General features: G+C 36.3%; 1 protein-coding gene across 38 annotated transcripts in view; it reads right to left on the bottom strand.

Annotated features, from left to right (window-relative positions):
* The window catches only part of RBFOX1 (RNA binding fox-1 homolog 1), an 881,332-nt gene that overhangs the window by 333,071 nt on the left and 525,034 nt on the right, over nucleotides 1-23,227 (bottom strand). Inside the window, exons 1-3 of one of the 38 annotated variants that reach the window (XM_068698994.1) lie at nucleotides 15,538-15,582; nucleotides 11,626-11,675; nucleotides 6,410-6,468 (exon numbers count right to left, since the gene is read on the bottom strand). The exons of 30 other annotated variants lie outside the window; for them this stretch is intronic. Coding sequence is in view for 1 of the 8 variants with exons in the window: in XM_068698974.1 (XP_068555075.1) it covers nucleotides 11,626-11,675; nucleotide 15,538 (51 nt within the window). In the remaining 7 variants the exon portion in view is untranslated. Of the gene's footprint in view, nucleotides 1-6,409; nucleotides 6,469-11,625; nucleotides 11,676-15,537; nucleotides 15,583-23,227 lie in introns of those variants that run through there. 7 more of the 38 variants (XM_068698974.1, XM_068698970.1, XM_068698991.1 and 4 more) reach the window with 7 other exon arrangements.

Below are 23,227 nucleotides of genomic sequence, written 5' to 3'. Positions count from 1 at the left end.
CACCTATGAACAAGGAAATTACCTTCTACTTTTTGATTCCTCTCCTTCATATCAAAATATGTCTAGATATCTTTTTTTTTGTTGTTAATAAACACAAGTGAGTCAAAGTAGGAAATATCTCTATTTTCAATTTATTTCCTAATGAAAGAAAATTGCAAGAGCTTGAGAAATTTTTGATGACCACTCAAGATGAAAAGAATATCAGGAATTTTATTAAAAAACAGAAAACTTCAGTTTCGATATGAGAGGAAGCATTAAAGATGGTAAATCAGATACTGTCTATAGCATTTATAAAAGGAAAAAAAAAAAAAACAGCAATTATTTTAAAAGGAGGAATGTTTTATGTCCCTGTGGATAAGGGTCAGAGGGTTGGCCATCAAGGTGGACATCCTGGTGGTGGTCTGTTATAGACCACTAAACCAGGATGAAAAGACAGATGAGGCGTTCTACAAGCAGCTGGCAGAAATCAGTTGACTGCCAGCACTTTTTCTCATGGGGGACTTTAACTTCCCCCACTTCAAGACTTCTATAATCTCCCCTTTTTTTCTCCCATATGTTCTGCTGTCCCTCTCTCTTCTAATTTTTCTATGGACCTTCTCTGATTGTAAAAGACTTCAGTTACATCAGTGGATCTCATAACCTACAATCCCAACAACAACTCTGAATCAAACAAGCATGTCTTCTAAATATGTCACCATTTGTAAACATTTCAGTAGGAACCAAGATGCAGAATATCACATGACAATACTTATATCATTTCCCTCTTGTTCAGAGCTGTAAGTTGTAGCATGGACTGCTTCTTGGATAGCTCCAAATTGTACTTTGAAGCATAAACTTATCTAAGGTGCAAGAGAAGCAATTTAATAGAATTATCTACAATAAACCTACAAGAAACACCTTTATCAGCAACTTAACTTTGTATTCTGGTGCTTACAAATGTCTTCTGTACCCACAGAGCTGTTGAAGGGATACTTCAGAAACAATACATAAGCGTTTTTTAAAAAGTTTTAGAACTTCCTTTTTAGTACATCAATATCAGTAAGTAGTTGAGAGTGTGCATCAGAACCAGCTATCGTATCATTCAATATGGAATGGAGAGCTTTGTATGGTTACTGTATGGCTGAAAAGAGAGGAAGGAGGAAATTAAACAGATACAGGTTAAGAACCTGTAAATGGTTTAAGACCACCATTAAAAATAGGGTCTGATTGCATCATTCACCTTTTCTTCTCAAGAATAATTATTACTTGCTGAACAACATGAAAGTCCCAATCCTAAAGTAAATCAACTACTAACACTTAAATACCAGTAGTGTTCTGGTTATGCCCAAAGCCACTGTCACACCAAAACAAACAAGCAAAAACAGCAGAAAGAAATAAATTAATTACACGTGACCCTTCTAAAAAGACAAAAATCTAAACGGAATATCCACTGATCAACATTATTAGAATGTTAAAATGTAATTACAATTAAAATATTCAAATGTACGCACCAGGTAGTTATAATACAGTTCTCAAATGTAATGTACGTAAATGACTGGCTTTGTATTTATTTACACATAAATATGTTAGCATACACTAATGCCATTTAAAAATAGATTGACCGGCACGTATTAATTATTGGAACAATAGTTTTATCCGTTGTGTCAATACAATTTTGAATTCATACTATTGATAAAATGCTTTAGAAATAATTCATATATTGTTCTCTTGTAAACATGTATGCTTTAAAAAAGTGCATTGTGTTTTCATTCATTCCATTAAACACATACTGCATTCATACCTAAATAAAAATATTTATGCATTCATATAAACCGTTAGACAAAGTGTTTACATTTCTATTTATTTTATGAGTTCAAAATGGGTTTATGTGACACCTAAAATCAAGGATCTTAAAATGAGTAATCCTGTAGTACTCCTGAGCACATGCACATGATCACTATGTCACACAGGCTGACCTCAGTAGAACAGCATCTATCAACAAACAAATGTTTTAGTGAATCATATTTCATTTAATAATGCCTGTAAATGTGACTCCAGTAAAGCTCCAATATCTTGCACACAACCAGAAATGCAAAGAGACATTTTCAAAAGCCAGGGCAAATGCTATGGATGACTGTCCCCGGCTTTCACCAGGCACTGCCATTAGAGTGCTTTAGCTTCCATTAAGTTGTCACTTCCCTGTGCTGCCAACTTTTCAAGGGGGACAATTCGTTCTGACAGAACCATGGCCTGTCACATACACTAACAGTTCAGTAGAAATGAAAAGGAAAACCTTCAAAGCTGATGGATTTATTAGTGATTGGAACTGGCATATATATTGCATACAAAGGTAGGTAATTAATAATCTTTAACCAGTTCACCATAAGTGTTTCATATTTATTTGTTGGAAATACAGTTTATGGCATACAAATATAAACAACATGAAGTAATTCTTTCATTGGTTTCTGAACTTTGTAATTAATTTGCCTTTATTGATCATGACAATTTTGCTACAACATCTAACTCATACATACTTTTAAACCATAAGAATTGCCATACTGCCTAAGAGAAAAAGCTCGACTAGTCTAGAATCCTGTGAGCAGCAGCAAACACTTAATAATATAAGAAATGCTATGTGAAACATAGCATTTGTCCTCAAAAGACGAATCTTCATCTGAGTTCCTGCAGTCAGAGGTTGCTGAGCCACCTGAGACATAGCTTGTATGCAGATCACTGCTCCTAACAGCCACTACGTGGCCCATCCTGCATGGAACTCACTAAAGTGATAGTTTTGCAATTATGGTCCTTGTGACAAAGAGTAGTTTGCTAATATTGCCTGACAATATCACTGAGTGCTAATTCCCATACAGGGAAAAAAATCTCTTTTGTTCAAAGCATTCCTGATTGTATGGGTCTCTCTTTTCACTTATCTGTCCTTATTACAAACTCAAGAATGTAAATCGATTCAAGATTTCATCCAATCAAAGCTATCTTGTACTTCTTGTTTTTCTTGTCATCTTCTGTTTCAGTATGTTCTCTGGTTCTGCCTATCAGACTCACGGTGGCTGGAAATACACTTGCTACATAAGATGTGAATGCATCAAGGATTTAAGCATTTAAGATCTCCATATCTCAAGTTTTCTATCACAGACATGATCATCAGTCTTTACCATATTTATCACATTATAAGTTTTTGTGAGAAGAGTTAAGAGATTAATTATATTTTATCTTCAGCAAGTTTCAACAGAGAAACTTCATACAACCTGGAGACTGATAAATTAAATTAAACATGTTATTTCAGTAATATCCTGTCTGTACAAATACGGGAAAATGAAGCATTAAAGAGTGCAAATGGTTTTCTAAAGTAGAAGACAAAGACACAATTAAGCATAGAATCCTCAAAAAATAAGCCAATGAAGTATTTTCTTCTTCTAACTCTATACAGACTTTAGTCCTCTTTCCTCTCAGTCTCATGCTCCACACTCACCTCATCAGTTGGTTGCCACTGTGGTTTATAGACCTTCTAAAAATTATTCTACTGGGCAGCACACAAAGGCAATAGGGTCACTGCATATGCATAGAGTGGCATAAAGAGTACATGATGTCAGAAGAAAAGAATCAGAATATTCAGACACTTGGGAAAGAGAGATAAGTTTGCTAGTGACAGCAACAGCCAGAGTGGAGACAGAGTTACAGCCAGCTGGCTGAGAACGAAGGATGACGGCCATCATATTAGCTGAGAATAGCCAGGAAGTCTCAAACATCACCACAACAGAGAGACTTGGCCCATTATTAGGGACAGAAGAGAGTGTATTAAATGTTTTGAAGGACATAAGCAGAAGGACAATTGTTAAAGAGGAGAAAAAGAAGTAACTAAAATTTAGAGGACATTTTACTAATTCATGGGAGATTAACATGAAAACTAGGGTAGGAAAATATTAGACAATGTACCAGGTACGTAAGGAGAATATAAAAGAACGATTCGGAATGGGTATATAGAGATAGGAAGGAAAGGTGAAAACAGAATAAGAGATGAAGAACTGAAGTAATAGAAGTGTGAGCAGTGGGAAAAGAAAATAAATCAAAACTCTTGGTTGTAAGTTTGAGATAATACTGACTACCTAATGAGGAAATGAAACATAAATAAAAATGAATTAAAATATATATATATATAGATGCATCTTCATTACTGGACAAGTGATTAGGGAGAAATTCAATCTCCCAGCAGCTGAAGACTCAAGATTTAGAGGGTGGGAGAGTGGGAAATAAGTTAATCATCTTCTATTACTGTTTTTATTTTCTGAATAAACACTTTTTAAAAGTTCAACATTATTTTTGAGTCTTATTATATTCTGGCATAACAGTTAAAATTCAAATAGTTTAGAATGGACAGAAAGTGAAGGAGATTTTTTCATTTGCTTAGAAAAAGCATTGAGTTAGCTGGTGCTATTAAGCAGTCAAGGTTATGTTTCTGTTATTACATAAATACCTGACCAAAGACTTCTAGCTAAATGATGAATGCTTGAACTCAGGCATTTTAACTTCCAATGTCCATTCTTTTTCGCTCATAAACAGCCCTTGCAGATTAGGATTTTCTTTGTTTTCAAAACTTGCCATCTTACTGAAAAGGTTATTAGGACAATTTGAAAAGAGTTTTGACCTGAACTGCTCTGAAGTTTCTGCACATATGTCTCAAGATAAGCAGAATATTTCACAGAAACCACAGAATAACTTCATCTGTTTTCTTTCCTATTATATTAATTTTAATATTAGGACTTCTGGGGCAGTTGGAAAAAATCAAGGCTGAGTGATGTCTTATGTTGCCAGATGGATAGGCTGCTTAGAACCTGAGTCAGAGAACAATTAGGCAAGTTTTCATTAGGAGCAGATAGTAAGTACAGAAATAATAAGCTGAAAAACTGAATTCTGAAAAACTTATTGGTTGAGTATGAGCTGGTAAACCATTTCTATTTTTTCCCCATAGTTGTTCAGAACTGCTTGTTATATTCTTCAATGTGCCTAATAGCTACACAGAAAAGAAAAATTAGTTATTAACTAGCACTTCTTCCATTCTTTGTCAGGTTCCCTGCCCCTTCCCCCCCAAAATAAATAAATAATTAAATAAATAAATAAATAAATAAAATTAACAAAGCTCATCAATTACTCTTAACACTCTAAATAGCTGGCAATGTTTATCCAAAATCCTTTCAGAGTTATTCAGCTCTATCTTGCAGCTCATTAAAAGGATCTCTATTTATCTGCTGTGTGTTACAGTCCTTAACTTTGGCACAACACACAAAAAGGAAGCCAATTTTACTTTTCCCTGTGGTGTTAATTGGTAGAGCACGCTGCCTGCCTCTTCATTAATTATGTCAATGTGTATGAAACTTTCATTTTCATGGTGGTGTATTAACAAAGCTGTGGAATGAGGATGACAAAAAGCCAGCAAACTTCTGTGCATAAGAACCGGATAATGAAGGCTACTAATGGTCACAATAAAATGTTTATTTCAAAAAGCAGCTTTTTTCCTCCCTATCACTTTCAGATAACATTTACAGCAAGCTCTTGCTCAAATAAACAAGATCAAGTTCTCTGTAGAAAGTAAGTCTTCATATAGTGCACAGATAATGGACCTGGAAACTGTAACTTCACATGTTGCAAAGATTGAGGGAAGGACCTCTACCTCAGCTGAAATAGTTTTGCTCCTAGGTAATTTTCAGATAATTTATGAACCTCATACAAACAATGGTATAGAAATCTCTCTGACAGCTCACTAAACACGTTTTTTTTTTGGTCTCTAAACTACCACGACAAAAACAGTCACTGTATCCATGATATTCTGGATGACTTCTGCCTATTTCTCTTTACTAACCACATAGTTTGGTAGAAGAGTGACACCTAGCTTTTTTTCCTCTTTTTTTTTTTTTTTTTTTAATTCTCACTGGTCATTCAAATATCATACATCCATGATGTTGTAGTTTTGCAAGCTAAGCATATGTACAACCCCTCCAAAATAAAGTTTCCTTTGTGGGGGAAAAAGTTACTTTAAGAAAGCATATTTTAAGTGTTTTTGACTTTGTGACTTTGTTCATTCCCCCAAAGTGTATAACATGTATAACAAGCAATTTTACAGTACACATTTGACATGTAACTCTTCCTACGAAGAATGTTTGTGAACAGCTTTCTGGCCTGAAGAAGTGAAAAAATGCTACATATTTGATTTTAAATGAAAACAACACTTAAAAATAATACTTGGCAAAACTAATTTAAAGATAATTACCTTGCAAATGGAATGAAATAGAAATATTTAATGTAGGCAACACATTAAAGAACATATAGAACATTAGGTTTCTCTAACAGTACATAACAATACAGCATGAGGAATATGGTATCCACCCTATAGTCAGAGAATCCTTCAAAAGAGTCTTACTTGAATCTCAGTGACTTCAGATACAGCACACAGAACATAACTGAGTGTGTCTGGAGTGTCTGGAGAAAGAGATGTAAAGAACAAATGAGATGCATGATAAACCACTGCAAATCCTGAAATGCTGAACACAGTTCCTTATATTAAGTTTTAAAGTATTACAGAGTAGAAATGAAATACATTAAAAACTTCCCATTTTATAAATCTAGAATTAGCTTTTACAGTCTTGGAATGCACAACTAGAAAAGCTTTCAATTTGCCTCTGAGGCTGCAACAAATAGAAGTCACAGACACAGGTGTTTGTTTCTTACCTCACACCTCTTGCAAGTGACGAAAGGATTCACATTGCCAATAAATAGATTCAAAGGATTAGAAAAAAAAAAAAAAAAAAGCAAAACATCAAAACACAAGTGAAGCTAAACATACAATTTAATTCTGCATGTGCTACTTCTCACAAACTACAGAGTTTACATTCCAATCTGTGATCTAGTCTCTTTACTTCTGTGGTTCCTATAAATGATTTGGGATGTCCTTAAACTAGTTCTTTACAGTAAGACCAAGCAATTAAAAGAGAAAAATGTATTGAAAAACATTCCTACAATATTCCTACATTCCTACTTGCACAAATGGAATAATATAACCCAGCAAAACAAGAATGTTAAGTCTTGTATTTATGCTTCCTCCCTTCGGTTTCTCCTTCTTCACCGTTTGACCTCAAGGCTAAAACAACAAACACAAAAATAAATTGATCTGTGAGTTGTAAGCACTTGTCCTTCAGTAATTCCAGTTGGGCCAATTACAACAGTGGATCAAGAGGGACATTAACTCTAGGTGAGCATACTCTTTAGCTGAGTTCACAAAATCAGATATGGAACCAGACAGGAAATATGCCTATTTCCTGTCAAATGCTCTTGCCACCTATGAAAACAGCTTACCAACTCACAGATGACCAACAGCCCACTGAAACAGGCATAGAAGTTTGATAGATACTGCAGATACCAAGGTGTCATGCCTGTTTAACTCAAGTATCTTGCTGAGTCTTAGAACATCTCTCTTCTGCCAGTTTGGTTTCTACTTTCCTTCTCTACTTTTCTACTATCTATGATATTTATATGTTATTTCTTTTAGGCTAGAAATTTGGTTGTACACAGACTGTATCTTTCTGTTCACCTATATGGCCCGACAGTTGAACCCAGGATGCTGACAAAACAGAATGCTTTTATATTTTCAACAAACACATTTCTTTATGCATCTCCTTCCATACTCAAGTAAATACTCCTTCCATGTTCAGAAAATATTAAGAAACACACACACCCACAAAAAAAAAAAAAAAAAAAAAAAAGTTTACTTGTACAAAAGGAATAATATAACTCAGCAGAACAAGAATGTTAAGTCTTGTATTTATGCTTCCTCATTCTTCAGTTTCTCCTTCTTCACTGTTTGACCTCTCTATTTTTCCTTACAGTAATGACACTCCCCTAGCATCACTGAGTCCCTGCTCATAACCTCTTGACATCAAACCTATTCATTACTTCAGTTCTCCATATCCATGATCTCAGGATCATCCTCCTCTTCTTCTCACTTGGATTCAAGGCACCAGTCTTAGACACCTTCTCATTGCTACATATTCACTTATATCCCTCCTTGACAGATGCTTCACTGCTGGAGAAGTCTATGTTCTCCTCTGTTACCAACAACATTGTCTATTGTCATTTCTTCTTCCTTTCCTGTCTGGTTGCTAGGCCCTACAGTCTTCTCCATTTGTAGGTTCCAAAGATGTTTATAAGCAACATGTGTCTTTACTCCTAGTGCCATTAAACCTACACTGAGAAAATATGTTTATTCAACTCTTACTATTTCTTGCTTCTAGTAATTTTGGAAAAGTTATGACAAGAATATGTAATGAAACATTTTTTACATTATTAGTCCTAATCTTCATCAGGAAGCAGTCTTGCACAGAGACAGAAATTAAACCCAGAATATAAGAAGATAAATGAACAGTCACATCTACTATTCTGTAACTGAAACAAGACTTAGGTATAAAGGAAATACTCCAGAAAAATTTGCATCCTTATCAAAATGCGTCTCTTATAGAACTGAGGTAGCTGGCAGCAGTAATATTTTTTTTAGCATCAAGTTTTGAAAACAGGTCTTAAAACAAGGTACTTGCTACTATTTCTCCCTAGGAGTAGCTGACATCAAGAAGCATGCTTCAAGCATGCCATTTCACAGTGTTAGCTATTCCCTGCGCAGTTCTTGTTTATTTATTTATTTATGTATAAAATACTAAGACTTTGGATTAAGAAATGAGGTTTTAAAAATTTCTTTGAAATTTCACTGTGTTGATGTTAATTAAAAATATTAAAAAACACTACATGAAAGTTCTCTAAGAATTGCACATTTAATAGAAAGCATGTGTGAAGGAAAGAATGGAAACTTTTTTAAAAAAAAAAAAAAAAAAGGAAAAGATTTATAGTCATTTTATTCAGAATTCATCAAAACTGCAAAATAATATACCAAAGGCAGCTGATTGATATTTTTTTCTCTTCCATATGGATAAATTTTTTTCTGTCACTGAGATAAAATGTTCTTTGTCAGCAGCTACACTTCCCTGACAGATTTTATACTTCAGTGAAGAATGTTTTATGTTCAGCAGCTGGCACATAAGTATTCTCATGCAGTTACTGCATTTCTACCCTTTTCAATTCTACAGAATTACACTTCTTTTCCTTATGTTCTATCCCAACTTAAAACAAAACAAAAACATTCCAGAAACAAACAAAAAGAGAACTCAAAACAGCTGATCTATTCCCACATACCCTATCACCAGCCTCACACACCTTTTTTCAGTAACATACAAATACATTTATCATGCACAACTGTATATTCCAGCACATGTAAGACCCAAACAATGCTTTAATTTTGTATATGAAACAAAAAAATAAGATAATTCTGAATGAATACTTTTTTTTTTTTTTTTTTTTAAATAGAGATTTGCATTGGGAAAAAACAAAACACTAAATTCTCAGAAAGGAACAAGTAACTCTCCAAAAAGTTGCATCAATGCTCAATATCTCTCAATGTCAAAAAACTGTAGCAGGAAGTTGTCTAGTTTTTCATTCTGGGTATTGGCAGTTGTTATATGTCTGTTTTTTTTTGACTGAAGAAACCTCTATTACCACAGTTATGCTCCTTAGTAAAAGTATGTATCACAGAATCATCAAATCACAGGATGGCTGAGGTTGGAAGGGACGTCTGGTCCAATCTGGTCCAATTTGGTCCCAGACCCATGTCCAGGTGGCTCTGGGAGATCTCCAGGGAGAGATTCCACAACCTCTGTGGTTCACACAGTAAAAAATTCTTTCCTGATCTTCAGACAGAACCTCTTGTGCCCACTGCCTCTGGTCCTGGCCCTGGGTGCTGCTGAGCAGAGCCTGGCTCCATCCTCTGTGCATCCTGTCTTCAGTGATTTATAGGCATCGATGAGATCCCCTTGAGCCTTCTCCAGTCTGAGCAGTCACAGCTCTCTCAGCCCTTCCTCATAATAGGTACACTCCAGTCCCTTCATCACTTGTGTGGCCCTTCTTTGGGCTTTGTCCAATATGCACATGTCATTCTTGTGGTGGAAAGCCCAGAAATGGACACAGGACTCCAGATGTGGTTTAGTAGTACTCACCAGTGTTGAATAAAGGGGAAGGATCAACTCCCTTGATATGCTGGTAACACTTTGCTTGATGCAGCCCATTAGCCTTCTTTATTGCAAGAGCACATTGCTGGCTCGTGTTCAGTTTGGTGTCCTCTGGCACCTTCAGGGTCTGTTCTGTCAATATGCTTTCCATCTGGGTGGCTCCCAGAATTTATTGCTGGGGGCTTTGACTCCCCAGGTGCAGGACTTTGCATTTCTCCTTGATGTTCAGGAGATTCCTGCCAGCCCATTTATCCAGCCTGTCCAGGTCCCTCTGGATGAAAGCATGACCTGCTGGCATATCAGCCACCCTCTGTGATATCATCTACTCGTCCCAGTTTTGTATCATCTGGTCATGATCATACTGTATCAATTGGAAATAAATCACTGCTCATCAGTTCAGGTCAAGTTAATCCCTTCTTTAACTCATGTCTCTAAAGCTTTCACTGTCAAATGTGTTTCCCAACCCAGTAGTCATTCTTATGGAGCTTCTCTAATTTTGCAATTTATAAACTTTCATCTAGAGCTTCCAAATATGACAAATGGACACAGTACTCCCAATACAAGTCAAGCAGTCTGAATAGAACATTTCTTAAGAAATGTATTGTTTTCACATCCAAAACTTGTGCTACCCATCTGGTCCATGCTACTTGGAACTCATATTCCAAGCCTCTGTTGAAATGGTGAAGACCCCATTGATGGATTTTATAAATTTATGTACATATATATAGAGAGAGACATATTATATATATATTACTATGTATATTATTTTAACTGATTGTTTTTTAAACAAATTACTTGCTTGCAGTCAGTTTATCAAGTGATTCAATTTTTTACAACTCAGTCACTTTTCCAATATTTCCCATTCTCTACTCTTTTTATCACCTACAAACTTCAGTCTGTGATATCTTGCATCTTGGTCAGTGACAAAAAGTATTGCACATACCAACCCAATCCCTGAGCGATTCTGTTATAAATACACATGATTACAGTCTCTGCAATTTCATAATGAGATCTCCCACTTAACCATTTTTATACACAATATATATGAATAGTTCTAGATTAAAAAATCCTCTGACATTACCCATACTATTACTTTTGTTAACGAAAACCATAATTGTCAAGTTTATCTATTCTATCCAGATGTTCCTGAATAATAATAAGTTGTTGAAATAACAAATAATGATCCAGAGTTCCACATCCAACCTCTTCTAATTTTTAGCTTTTTTTTATACTTAAAATAAAAATATTTCTGATTTCCATAGGTTCAGTCTAACTTCTTCCTTATTCATTTCTAGAATAGAAAATGTTACCTTATTTAGTCTTCACTCAACTATAGAACAGAAGCTATTACACACTTCTACCATTTCTGGAAATGGTATTTCTATCATTTCCATTCAGGAAAGGACTAAAGGACTGTTAAACTTTAAATTTTAATATGCTTAAAAACAAATGCTATGATTAAATTTTTAATTGTTACTGTTGTGTCAGTGCAAAAGAACATCCGATACTTCAAACAAGAATACACTCTTACCAGGGAGATCATTCCTGGTGATCCCAGTTCTGCCTGTTCCATTCCCTTCACTGCTCATAATTAAAAAACAAACAAACAAAACAAATAAATAAACAAAAGCAAAAAAAACATAATTACAGTACTTAACAGACTGTACTTCAATTTTGGCTGCTTTTACTATTATAGCCCTTTCACATATATGAATGTGCTTATGAAAAGAAGCAATCAGTACAAGAACTCTATACATTATATACAATTCAAACATTGCAACATACGTTACACAGATTAGTGTATCCAAATGAGAGGTGATAAATTAATGCTACATTAGTATCATTATTCTAAAATAATACATGATGAAGTAATACCAACATGATAGTAACACCTGCATTACCAGAAAATTCACAGTAACAGCTTTGTGCCCTGACCTCTGATGACCCTAACAAGCCACCACTCTCCACTCTGCCCTGTCTCCAGCGTATTTCTCTCTCTCCCCCTCTCAAACACTCTCTGAACTTCAGATAGCATCACTTTCAGGCCTCTCCCCCACAGCAGTGAACAGTAGCAGTTGCATTCCGTTCCACAAACAAAATGCTGGGCTATAGGGTTTGTGTCACTAGAGGTGCAGAAAGCACTGGGGGCAAGGGAAGAAGTTAGGTTCAAACAAGACCTGAGTTTGGGGGAGTAAGTAGAATCATACAAACATTAAGGTTGGAAAAGATCTCCAAGATCATCTGGTCCAACCATCACCAATATCATCCACTAAACCATGTCCCCAAGTGTCACGTCCATCCTTTCCTTGAGCACCCCCAGGGATGGTGACTCCACCACCTCCCTGGACAACCCATTCCAATGCCTGGCTGCTCTTTCTGAGAAGAAATATCTCCTCATTTCCAACCGAAACCTCCCCTGGTGCAACTTGAGGCCATTCCATCTAGTCCTATCACTAGTTACCTGTGAGAAGAGGCCAACCCACAGCTCCCCACACCTTCCTTTCAGGTAGTTGTAGAGAGCAATGTCTCCTCTGAACCTCCTCTTCTCCAGACTAAACAAGCACAGTTCCCTCAGCCACTCCTCACAGGATTTGTGTTCCAGGTCCTTCACCAGCTTTGTAGCCCTTCTCTGGCTCCAGGGCCTTGATGGCCCAAATACTGAACACAGCACTCAAGGTGTGGCCTCACCAGAGTACAAGGGGACAATTACTTCCCTGGTCCTGCCGGTTAGAGCAGGAGTTGTTCCTGGGAAAGAGTTCTGTTTTGCTGGAAAGCAAAACCACAGTATTATATATTCAGCCATTCACATAAAACATGCCTAAGCCATTTGCCTTCCTAGAGAGATATAAAAAGGTTTAAACAATGAAAAATACTCTATTCGATATATTTAATAATAGTAATAAAGGCTCCACGGACATCAACACTATATTACTTCTAATGCTTTTCAATTTTTGTGCTAAGATTATATATAGAGAGACCACCTCTCTCTCTTCTTACATCCACTCCTGCTTGCCTTACAAATGATATCTTCACTGGTACAGAACTGGGATGCACCTAGTGCTGTCTGTTAAAGCCTAGAGCAATACCCTGTGTTTGGACATATGTGCACTCTTTAAAAGTTGTGCCTACATGTACTGTGACATATTCCTTCCTCAGCTGTGATGGTAAAATTTTATTTCCAACCTGGAGGGAAAGAGAATAAAGTGCACTGGATTGTGGGAAAGAGACAACAGGAAGTGCTGAACAACTAAAGACTGTCTGAAGGGTGCCCTAGGGACTGAACAGTTCACGCCTATGACACTTACTCTGCTTCCAAGTTTAGATTCTGATTCTGTTTCTAAGAACATGTCTTCTAAGAATATACCTTCTTGCTTCAACTGTTATTAATAAAGTAGTATACAGTATTAAATAACCAGAGCTCTAAAAAAGCTTCTATTTTTCTTTTCATTTCTAAATTGAAGAAAGGTATGTAATACAACAAATAATTGCTAGCAGTTTTGAAAAGTGATTGCGTGAAGTTATTTTTATGTATTCCAAAATGTGTTTAGCAGTAGACAAAATAAAATAAGGTTATCAAGCATAAATGAAACACTTTTCTTCTCGAGAGCATTTAATTAGTGTGTTCAGTCTGAGTTAGCTGGCTAAGCAAATAATGGAGAAATACAATGGTGATCTAGACAGACCGTTTGGTTGCCCCTCTTCCTCTTTAGTGCCTTTCTTTACTCCAGCTCCCAAGTTGAGCTATATCTGTATTTTCTGTCTGAACTGTTTTTACAAAATTCTAGCAACAGAGATGCTGCCACTTTCCTAAACAACCTTGTCAACTTCTCAACTGCCGTTCCATTAGTTTCTCCCAATGATGATCCAAAACTGACCTTGAAGCAATATAAGCCTACTGCAGAGTGAATACAGAGAAAAAGTTAATTATTTTCCTATCTGCAACTGTTTTTTATGTATGTGAAGACTATTATCAAGTTATTGTTCAGGCTTCTCTTCCTCAGCTTTTCCCTGTAGGTCACATTTTCCAGAGCTCTGCTGCTTCATACACTCCTCAGTACTTCTACTGCCAAAGTCACATTTTTCTTTAAGCAGTGTTCCCAGAATATTGCCTTTCAGCTTAAGCTTTACAAATACCAAATTTTTAAAGTGAGGCCTATTTCAGAGGCCTTACTTAGTTGTTGTCCTAAAACAGCATTTTGCAAGATCTTTCCCAAAACATTCATCCACTTTGACAGAAAGCTATTTACAGCTACTCTTTGAGCATGGCATTTTGTGTTTTTTTAACAAGATGCTTTATATCCATGTGTAATAGATTTATTTAAGCCATATTTCCTAAGAAAAAAACACTACAGTTGCTTAATGGACCTTGCAAAGCAGAATCGCTCTACTGACATACTTCTACACTGACTTTTAAAGGACTGTTTAGGCTGACTGTGCCAAACTCCAAACCAGAACCAAAATGATCCAAAACAGAAAGCAAACCAGCATAGTGCTGTACTTGCAATAGTACATCCTCATGTCAGAACATGAAGAAGAAATTCACATGTACCTGAAAAACACGGTTATTCACATCCTTGACAGTATAGTTCAAAATTAGATATAGGGGGTGAAGGGAAGTTACAGGAATGTGTCTATTCCGTTAAGCTAATTTTTATCCCATAATGGTTACTTTTGTTTGTTTGTTTGTTTAATAGTAAAGAGGCAGTAATGACCTAACTGCATTAGTTCTTCTTAAGTGTCAGTAATGTGTATGTTTGGCAAAGTATATACTGTGTCATGGATTCGAAATAAGTAAATAAATAAGTAAATAAACAAAATCACAAAATCGACTGGATTCCATATCCTGAGTAAAAAAAATAAAAAATAAAAAAGAAAGAAGGGAGAAAGTTTTAGCCTCACTGAGTCAGGTGAACAAAAGGCATGTAATTTGATCAAATTGTACCTATATCTCTAAAGCACGAAATAATCTTTTATTTAACAGTAGATGTAAAATCATACAGTAAAACTGTAGCCTGAGTAATTAGAGAGCAGTTTCACACACTACATATGGAAGTGAATTTCATGGCCACTCTAGATGACATAGTCAGGAACAGTACATTCTCCCAACTTGTTGGGAGAATTCCAACCCAGAGCAATTCCACGGCTCATTTTGGTACAATGAAAATTGCTTCCTTATTGCTTTAGGAATATTCCTAATTGCTTTTTAATAACATTTTTACATGCAGAAACAAAACTAAAGCTTCATTCAAAATATTATTTCATATTACTCAATAAAAGCATTGCAGAGCCCTTTAGGAAATATCCTAATGTTGTTAATAGTAAAACAAAAAGAATAGAAAAATAGTAATTAATCATTAAAAACTACTCACAGCTTAAGACAAATTCTGTATTTCCCTAAATGGATAATAATTTTTTATTTATTTTTTTTTCTCATATCACGTACTTCTTTCTTAAGAATCCTCCATCTGTCTTCTGTCTCCAAGAAAACTGCTGTTGAATGGTGTTGTTTAAAGTAGGTGTCTGAGTTTCTTGTTTCCTCTCTTCCCCTCCCTCCCCCCCCCCCCCCCCCCAAGAGTCTTGTAACCTATAGGTAAAAGACAATCCCTCATGTACTAATCTTGTGTAGGGAAATATTAGGGACAAAGAAATTAAATCAGCAAAGACAGGGTATGAGAAACACAGCTGAGTGACCACAAAGAAGCAAAACTGCACAGTTAAAAATAGCCAGTTCCTCCAGAGGTGGTAATGAGAGAATGAGGCATGTATGACGAGGATAACTAAAATAAAAGCAGAGTTTGATTTTTGATTGATAGATAGATAAGGAACAAAATGTTATAAAGAAGCTCAAAAGAAAAATAAAAATTGTAATCCTCTTGCTGAATAGGTAGAAAACATCATTAATTCTGATGGGGTCATGTGAGGCACTTATCATCTATGCTAAAGCACATACACATCTGCATGCTCTTTCCATAAAGCTTCTGAAATCATAGGGATGAAGAATGAGATTATGATGAGCCACAAAGGGCTGAAATGGCTCCAAAAGGCTGTCATACCATGTGAAGTATCAATGTGCAGCAGCAAGAAGAAATGAACTAGTATTACCAGTCAAGATTTCTCCAAACACCCTAAAATGAATTTTCCTTCCTTCCTGATAAGCTTATTATTTAGGCTTATAAATATAGACTTGCAAAAACAGTTTTGCTTTTTACCCGATGTATTCTGCTGTACTGAAGCATACTACTGAGCATTTTCTAATACTTTTTTTTTTTTCTTTTTTTTTTCTTTTTTGTCAGAACCCTTGGAATTCACTTATTGAAAACCATGCAGGGGAAATGTAGCAGGCATGTGTTGTCACTCTCAGCAAATCCTCGTTCTGGGCAGACATGATTTGGAGATCACTTTTGAAAGCTTATCTAAGTGAGGAATATGACAGCATTCAGAGTTCTTTCCCAAATACAATACAGTCAGTAACAAAGTATGTTAATGTATGACTGACAGAGAGTTGTTCCATTCCCAGCTTTTGACTTAAGCTATTTCTACCACTTGCTCCCTCCCTCCCCCCCCATATGTTATTTCTTTTTAGCCTTTCAAAATAAGAAAGTTCAATTGTAAAGATATTTAAGTTCAGCTCTAAATACAAGTGAGTACTAAAATTATTTCCTTACTAAATGCAGCAGAAAGCTGAAGCACATTTAACCTCTTTGTACATAGTATCTTGACAGAATAAAGTGAAATAACTTCAATGACTTAATGTATTATTAGCAAGTTTATTTTTTAAAAGTTTGACCAAGATTCTTTCCAGCAATACTGTTCTGTTAGCACATACCTTTAAATACACAGCATGCTGAATTACCCTGAAAGGAGACAAATTAAAATTTACTACAACCTACTAAATATTTTATTGAGTCCAAAAGGTCCACCCACTTAAAACACTCCATGACAATCTCAGGAAAAGCTTCACTTAACAGAGAACATCCTGATGTCAAACCACAGCCAGCACCATTTGCAAACATTACCAGGACAACCAACAGTAACTTAGGTGCAGTGTGACACCTCACTCAGATCCAGCACTAAGCTTGCTGTTCACCTTCTGCACGACCAGAAAGCCTAAGAGCTTGGGAATATTTCTAACCGAGTCCCTCAAACTAAGCCTAATGTCTCAGAAAGCCTCCGAAATAATGGTGCATTGACCTGCTGCTTCAATGGTATTTGGCTTTGCAGGCACTACCACCGCCATTAACTAGTCAACAAGTACACCTGGATTTCTGGACTTCTTACTATTGGGCAATCTCTAACTAGTTTTAATTAATGCCATCATATTAATATAAACTGAGTAATAACTGAAACATAATAACAAGCTAAATATGCATTCTTCAATTATTCAGTTTCTGCCATTTTTTCTTCAAAATGTGAAATCCCAGTTCAGATTCTGCTCTGACATTACAATAGTTCATGTCCATAGTGGTCACTAAAAATAACTCCATGTACTCAAAACCTGTACAATAATCAGTAAAACAGCAACTTGACTGAGAATGTTTAGAATGTTTTGACTAAAGAAAAACAAAATAATGTTCAGTTTAAAAACTGTATCCTTCAGGGCAAAAATAACCAAAATGTTCTAGTTACAAACAACTATACTCTGTCCCTCACATGTAGGTGGGAAACTGAAAAACAACATTTAAATGCTATAATTAGCTTGAAATCATTATAAATTCTAATACTGTTCTACAAACACAAATGCATATTTTTTGGAAAATCCTAGTGGTACAAATGGTAAGTCTCAGTTTATAAGTGCCTTATTGGTCAGAACCAGTTATTCTGATTTTATTCCTGATAAAGCACAGCAATATATTACTTTGGTACAAAGCTTCCTTTGTAGACTTTTGACACCTGATTTCAAGGAGAGGGTGGAGGAGTTCCTTATAAAAATTACTTCTGTGGATGACCTCTAATACAGGGAAGTCATGCAAACACTTACAGTTTGCATGATGGCAGGCAAGTGAGGTGAAAATCTTTCAACCTATATGTAAGTGCTGTAGAAAGCACCAGCTTCCATTTTGAAATATCATCCCTTTTATATTGCACACTTTTGTCTACTGTCGAGACGTCTGATATTATTTTTAACAAATTACCACCAGATTCCTTAAATCACAGAACAGGAGAACCTTAAATGCTCAATGATTCCTGAATTATTAAAGATAAAAGAGCACTTTGGTATATTTATTATCATATTGAAGGAAATCATCATCATTGATGTCTGGATTAAGCTCTTATCTTCTTAAATGGCCCCTTCAATGCTGAGATAAACTTAAAAATGCATTGCTACAAACTCCGGAAATGGGTTCCCCCCCCCCCCCTTTTTTTTAACTACTTTTTGATGTTAGTAAGTGTAATTGCACTGTGCAGAACATTTTATCTGAATAAAAGAATGAAAAAGTTGTACTTAAATGAAAGATATGAAATGTTACCTTTACAGATATATGATTTCTTATTTAAATGATTTCTGAAAGATTTTCTATTCCCTGTAATTAGTTATTCTTGCTGAAAGTAGTAGGAAAAATAAGCATATAAAAACATACATTTGCAGGAGGGGAAATTCACAAAATACTGCTGATCATTTTGCCACACAGAAAAAAAAAAAAAAAGGAGACAGTTATTTAGCTAGTGGTCACCCCTGTAGTTCTGTCAACTTAAATGCAATATCATTTAATTATCCTTGTGAGCAAGACATGCTAAAAATTATTTAATTCTTCAGTTACACATTATGAGTATGTGACGTATTTTGTAGACACCTTACATTGCCAGTCTTCTACACTGAAATATTACCAACACAAGCTCATAGACCACATAATGTAGTGAAACTCACAGAATGAAATTCATGGTGATTTGTATGCATTAGTGTGAACAGTAACTATGCATCTCATTTTTAAATAACATTCCTATAAACCCCATGGCAAAAAAAACTAATTCTTCTGATGCCTTTTCTATGTTACCCTGCTGATTACTTAATCTTGTACTTCCTTGAAAGCTTATCAGCTAACTAATCCTTAGCCTTCTGCAGTGACCTCGTCCATCTTCTCTTGTGGCTGTGATGTCTGTTTTCATTATAGCTCAGTCTTTACAATGTGGATAACCATACGTTTATATGCAAGAGCATTAAATACATGTACATAGGAAATAACAGTAAACAGAGAGACAGTTCAATTTAAGAAAGACATTTTCCCCTCTTTTAAACAACACATTCTAGTTCAACATAGATGCTTTTATCAACTTTATAGTGGATGCACAAAATATGTTTAATTATAGTAAGAAAAGAGGAGAAGCCAAGAAAAGTGACTTAGTGGTTTTCTAAAGTCCTGATAGATATTTCTCCCTGGATGTAATGATTCTGCCAATTTTGTACCATCGTTCTATTATAAAAGGTGGTCTGCATGGATATTCAACAAAGCAGAATGGGCACCAGCTGTGGACAAAAGTCCAAATGGCACAACTGTTCATATCCCCATGAAAACGCAGTACCTCCCCAGAAATGATAGATATGCTCAGGCTGCCTGTTTGGAACAGCTGCTGTCATCTGCCATCTCTGAAAACATGCCAAGACCTGAGACAGACTGCTACTGGCTTAGGCAAAAAGCATGGCACATCGCATGTTAAGAATAAAGCAATGTACACAAATCTTTGTTCTGCCTTGCTTTTTTTTCATACTATTGGTGTAATACATCTGATTTCCCCTCCATTAACCAGTTGTAGAAAGAACCAAGGGGACTTTGGGTCTGGTTTTATACGAAGCTACTACACAGCAACTTTTACTTCAACCAGACTGTATGTTTTGGCTTATTTGTCCAATGTACTCTAATTCGTTAAAATACTGGCTTGAATGGCTGGCTCCCAGAGACAAAACATTTCCCTAGAAGAGGTTAGGATTTGGAAAGATCAATAATGTCTGCTAATTTGCTGAGCTGGACTACAAGATCAAATAAACCAGAAACCCAAGAACTACAACTCAAAGAACTAACCTATGGAAGTAATGCGACGTAAAACAATGCATTTAAGAAAAATGAACAAATAAACAAACAAGGATTCTTAAGATTACATCCTTCAGACTGCTAGGTTTAGGTAGGAAGGCTTTGGTAGTAGGGGGACTGCAGGGATGGCCCCTGTGAAAGGGGTCCAGCAGCTGCCACATGTTAGATAAGGGCCAACTACAGCCACGTCTAAAGGGACCTGCTGCTGGCTGGAGCTGGGGCCTGAGTGACGCTGGTTGGACCTCTGGCAGAGCAGATTGAAGGAAAAAAAAAAAAAAAAAACAGCAAGCAAACAAACAAAACCTGCTGTGTAAAGCAGCTGAAAGAGAGGGATGAGGAAAACCGAGAGAACCAGCCCGACAGACACCAAGACCAGTGCAGGAGGAGGGCAGAAGGTGCTCCAGCCATGGAGCAAATCTCCACGCTGCAGCCCGTGGAGGAGTCCCCGGTGGAGCAGGTGGATGTGGCCTGGAGGAGGCTGCAGCCCATGGAGAGCCCTGGGCTGGAGCTGCAGCCCATGGAGAGAAGCAGGAGGTCTGGGGGAAGCTGCCGCCCATGGCAGACCCATGTTGGTGCAGTTTGCTCCCGATGGATGGACCCATAGTATGGACCCATATTGGAGAAGTTCTTCAAGAGCTGCTGCCTGTGGTAAGCTCACACAGGATCAGTTTGGGAAGGTTGGCATCCCATGGGAGAGACCCCATGTGGAGCAGGGGAAGAGAGTGACCATGAAGGAGCGGCAGAGATGAAGCGTTAGGGACTGTCTGCAGCCCCTGTTCCCTGTTCTCCTGTGCCACTTGAAGAAAAGAGGCAGGTGGGTGGGAGGAAGGTGTTTTTTACTTGTCTTTCAGTTCTCACTGCTTTAGTTTTTTAGTGGTAGGTAATAAATAAATCTCCCTATGCTGAATCTGTTTTGCCCATGAGACTAATTAGCAAGCAATCTTCATATCTTTATCTCAATCCATGAGCCCTTTTTTCTTTTTTCATCATATCTTCTCTCCCTCTTCCTTTGGGAAGGGGGAGTCAGCAGCTGTGGTGGAGCTTAGGTCCATCAGCATGAAACCACCACAAAGACAGATTCTAAGACAAGGTCTTCTGCTTGCAAGGTTCTCTGGTTCAGTGAAAGGATTCTACACACCAGCCTTATTTTGATAAAAAATGAAAAGTACTTTCATAAAGATCTTGAAAACCACATCTCCACAATGATCTTAAAAGAGAATGAGAAAAATAGGAAGAAAAAAACATTCTTCCTTCTGACTGAATGAATATGAAAGTCTCTTATCTGCATTCTGTCTAATTTTGTGCAACAGTAACAGGTATAATGTTAGAATTGCCTTTTAGCAGATACACTTGGAAAAGCAATGTATTCTCCAGAGAAAAGTCCACAGGGATGGATTACAATGTTCACACTTTCATTTCTCTCAGCTGTTTCTACACCTACCAAGATTCCAAAGTGTGAGATGGTCAAACAGATCACAACAGCAGCAAAGTTTCCCTATGTGCCATTCTGTAAAGTTTATTTGGTGATGAAAGAAGCCAGGATCAAAAAAAAAAAAAAAAGCTGCCTTTTTAGTACTTTCACAGTACTAGTAAGTTTTTTAATGATTACTTATTATTTTTTATTATTTTTTTTAATGGATGCTAAGGCATTAAATAGAACAATGTAAGAATCCAGCTCCTTGGCAACTACAAATTCTTTCTGATGAGAAAGATGAGGCATCAGAAAATCATGCAGAGTTTCCAAATAAGCTTTCCCCTCCCATGGATTTTTTCTTTCTGCAGGAGATGATGATCAGGCCATATGTTACTATGACAGATCCAGTATTTCATAGTTGAAACACGTATAGCTCCTGTAGTAATATTTCCTTAAAACAGGACAACATTAAATGAAAAGTAAAAACTACTTTAATATCTGTAGCCCACAAAAATCATGGTTGAGGCACAGTCCCTGAAAGCAGCTTTATATTCAATTACTTTTGTAAATACATCCTCTTTTATTATTTTTAGGTTTTAAAAGACAACTAAATACTGCATTTAATAGTGAGCATGTGCCCTGCTGAAGGGAACACAAACTATAATGATATGCCTAGCTTAAAAGCAAATCTAATCTACTTGCTTATTAAATTTAAATGTGTTTAAGGCTGATATGGTTTGAAAATGATATGTAAAATAACAGCTTCCATGGCTATAAATGTCAAGTCTAAAAATTATATGCAATATAACATACAAAATAAATGCTTCTTCATCTTTACATTTCAGTGTGCTCAATTCATTAAATGAGGTATTACAAGCTATGAGAAAATTTTACAACTCCTGAGACATAATTCGTCACAGTGTATTACAATGCAGCAAGGAAATACTTTAGAGGTTTTGTCATCAATGGATTAAAATTCTTATTAGAAAGAGGGTGGGGGAAAGTAGCTTTCTGATGTACCATGACCAAAATTACTCATCACAGCATACATTAAACACCTATGTGATCCTTTTTCATGACACAGTTTCTGCATAAAATGTTCGTTTCTTCCATTGGAATTAAAACAAGGAAAAGAAATAACATATATTTTATTGCACAAGACTTAATGTAAAGAATCTCAGGACACAAAGCTTCCTTCCCACCTCAACTATTCTCTTGGGGCTTGGGGTTTGTTTGTTTGTTTTTTCTTTTTTTCTCCTTTACTGCAGTCTAGGGATGGTCTTTTCAACTTAATGTTTCCAAATGTAATGTATGTTATGTTTCCAAACATAACATACAACAAAAGTTTTATACCACTAGCTGGAAAGAAACTAAGGATCACAACACCAAGAAGTACGGAACACGTACCCAAGTCCCCACCAAAAAGTCCCTGAACAGTTTATACAGACAGCAGAGCAAAACTCCATAGTGGAAAATACAACTCATTATTACAGAAAACATTCACAAAAGTTAACTTCAGCTTAGGGAAGCTCCTCACTTTAGCCCTTTCTAACCAATCAAAGATCTCACAAAGCATGATTGAGACTATCTATATTAGACTCTTACTCTGAATTGCCTCCTGAAGGCATAGCTCTTTTCTTTACTGATTTCAGAGGGAATGTTAGTAGTCTACGTTTTATGAACACCACTTGCAC

The sequence above is a fragment of the Anas acuta genome, chromosome 15 (assembly GCF_963932015.1).
Source record: "Anas acuta chromosome 15, bAnaAcu1.1, whole genome shotgun sequence".
In the NCBI taxonomy this organism is placed as follows: domain Eukaryota; kingdom Metazoa; phylum Chordata; class Aves; order Anseriformes; family Anatidae; genus Anas; species Anas acuta.
This window is presented reverse-complemented; position numbering and strand designations above follow the sequence as displayed.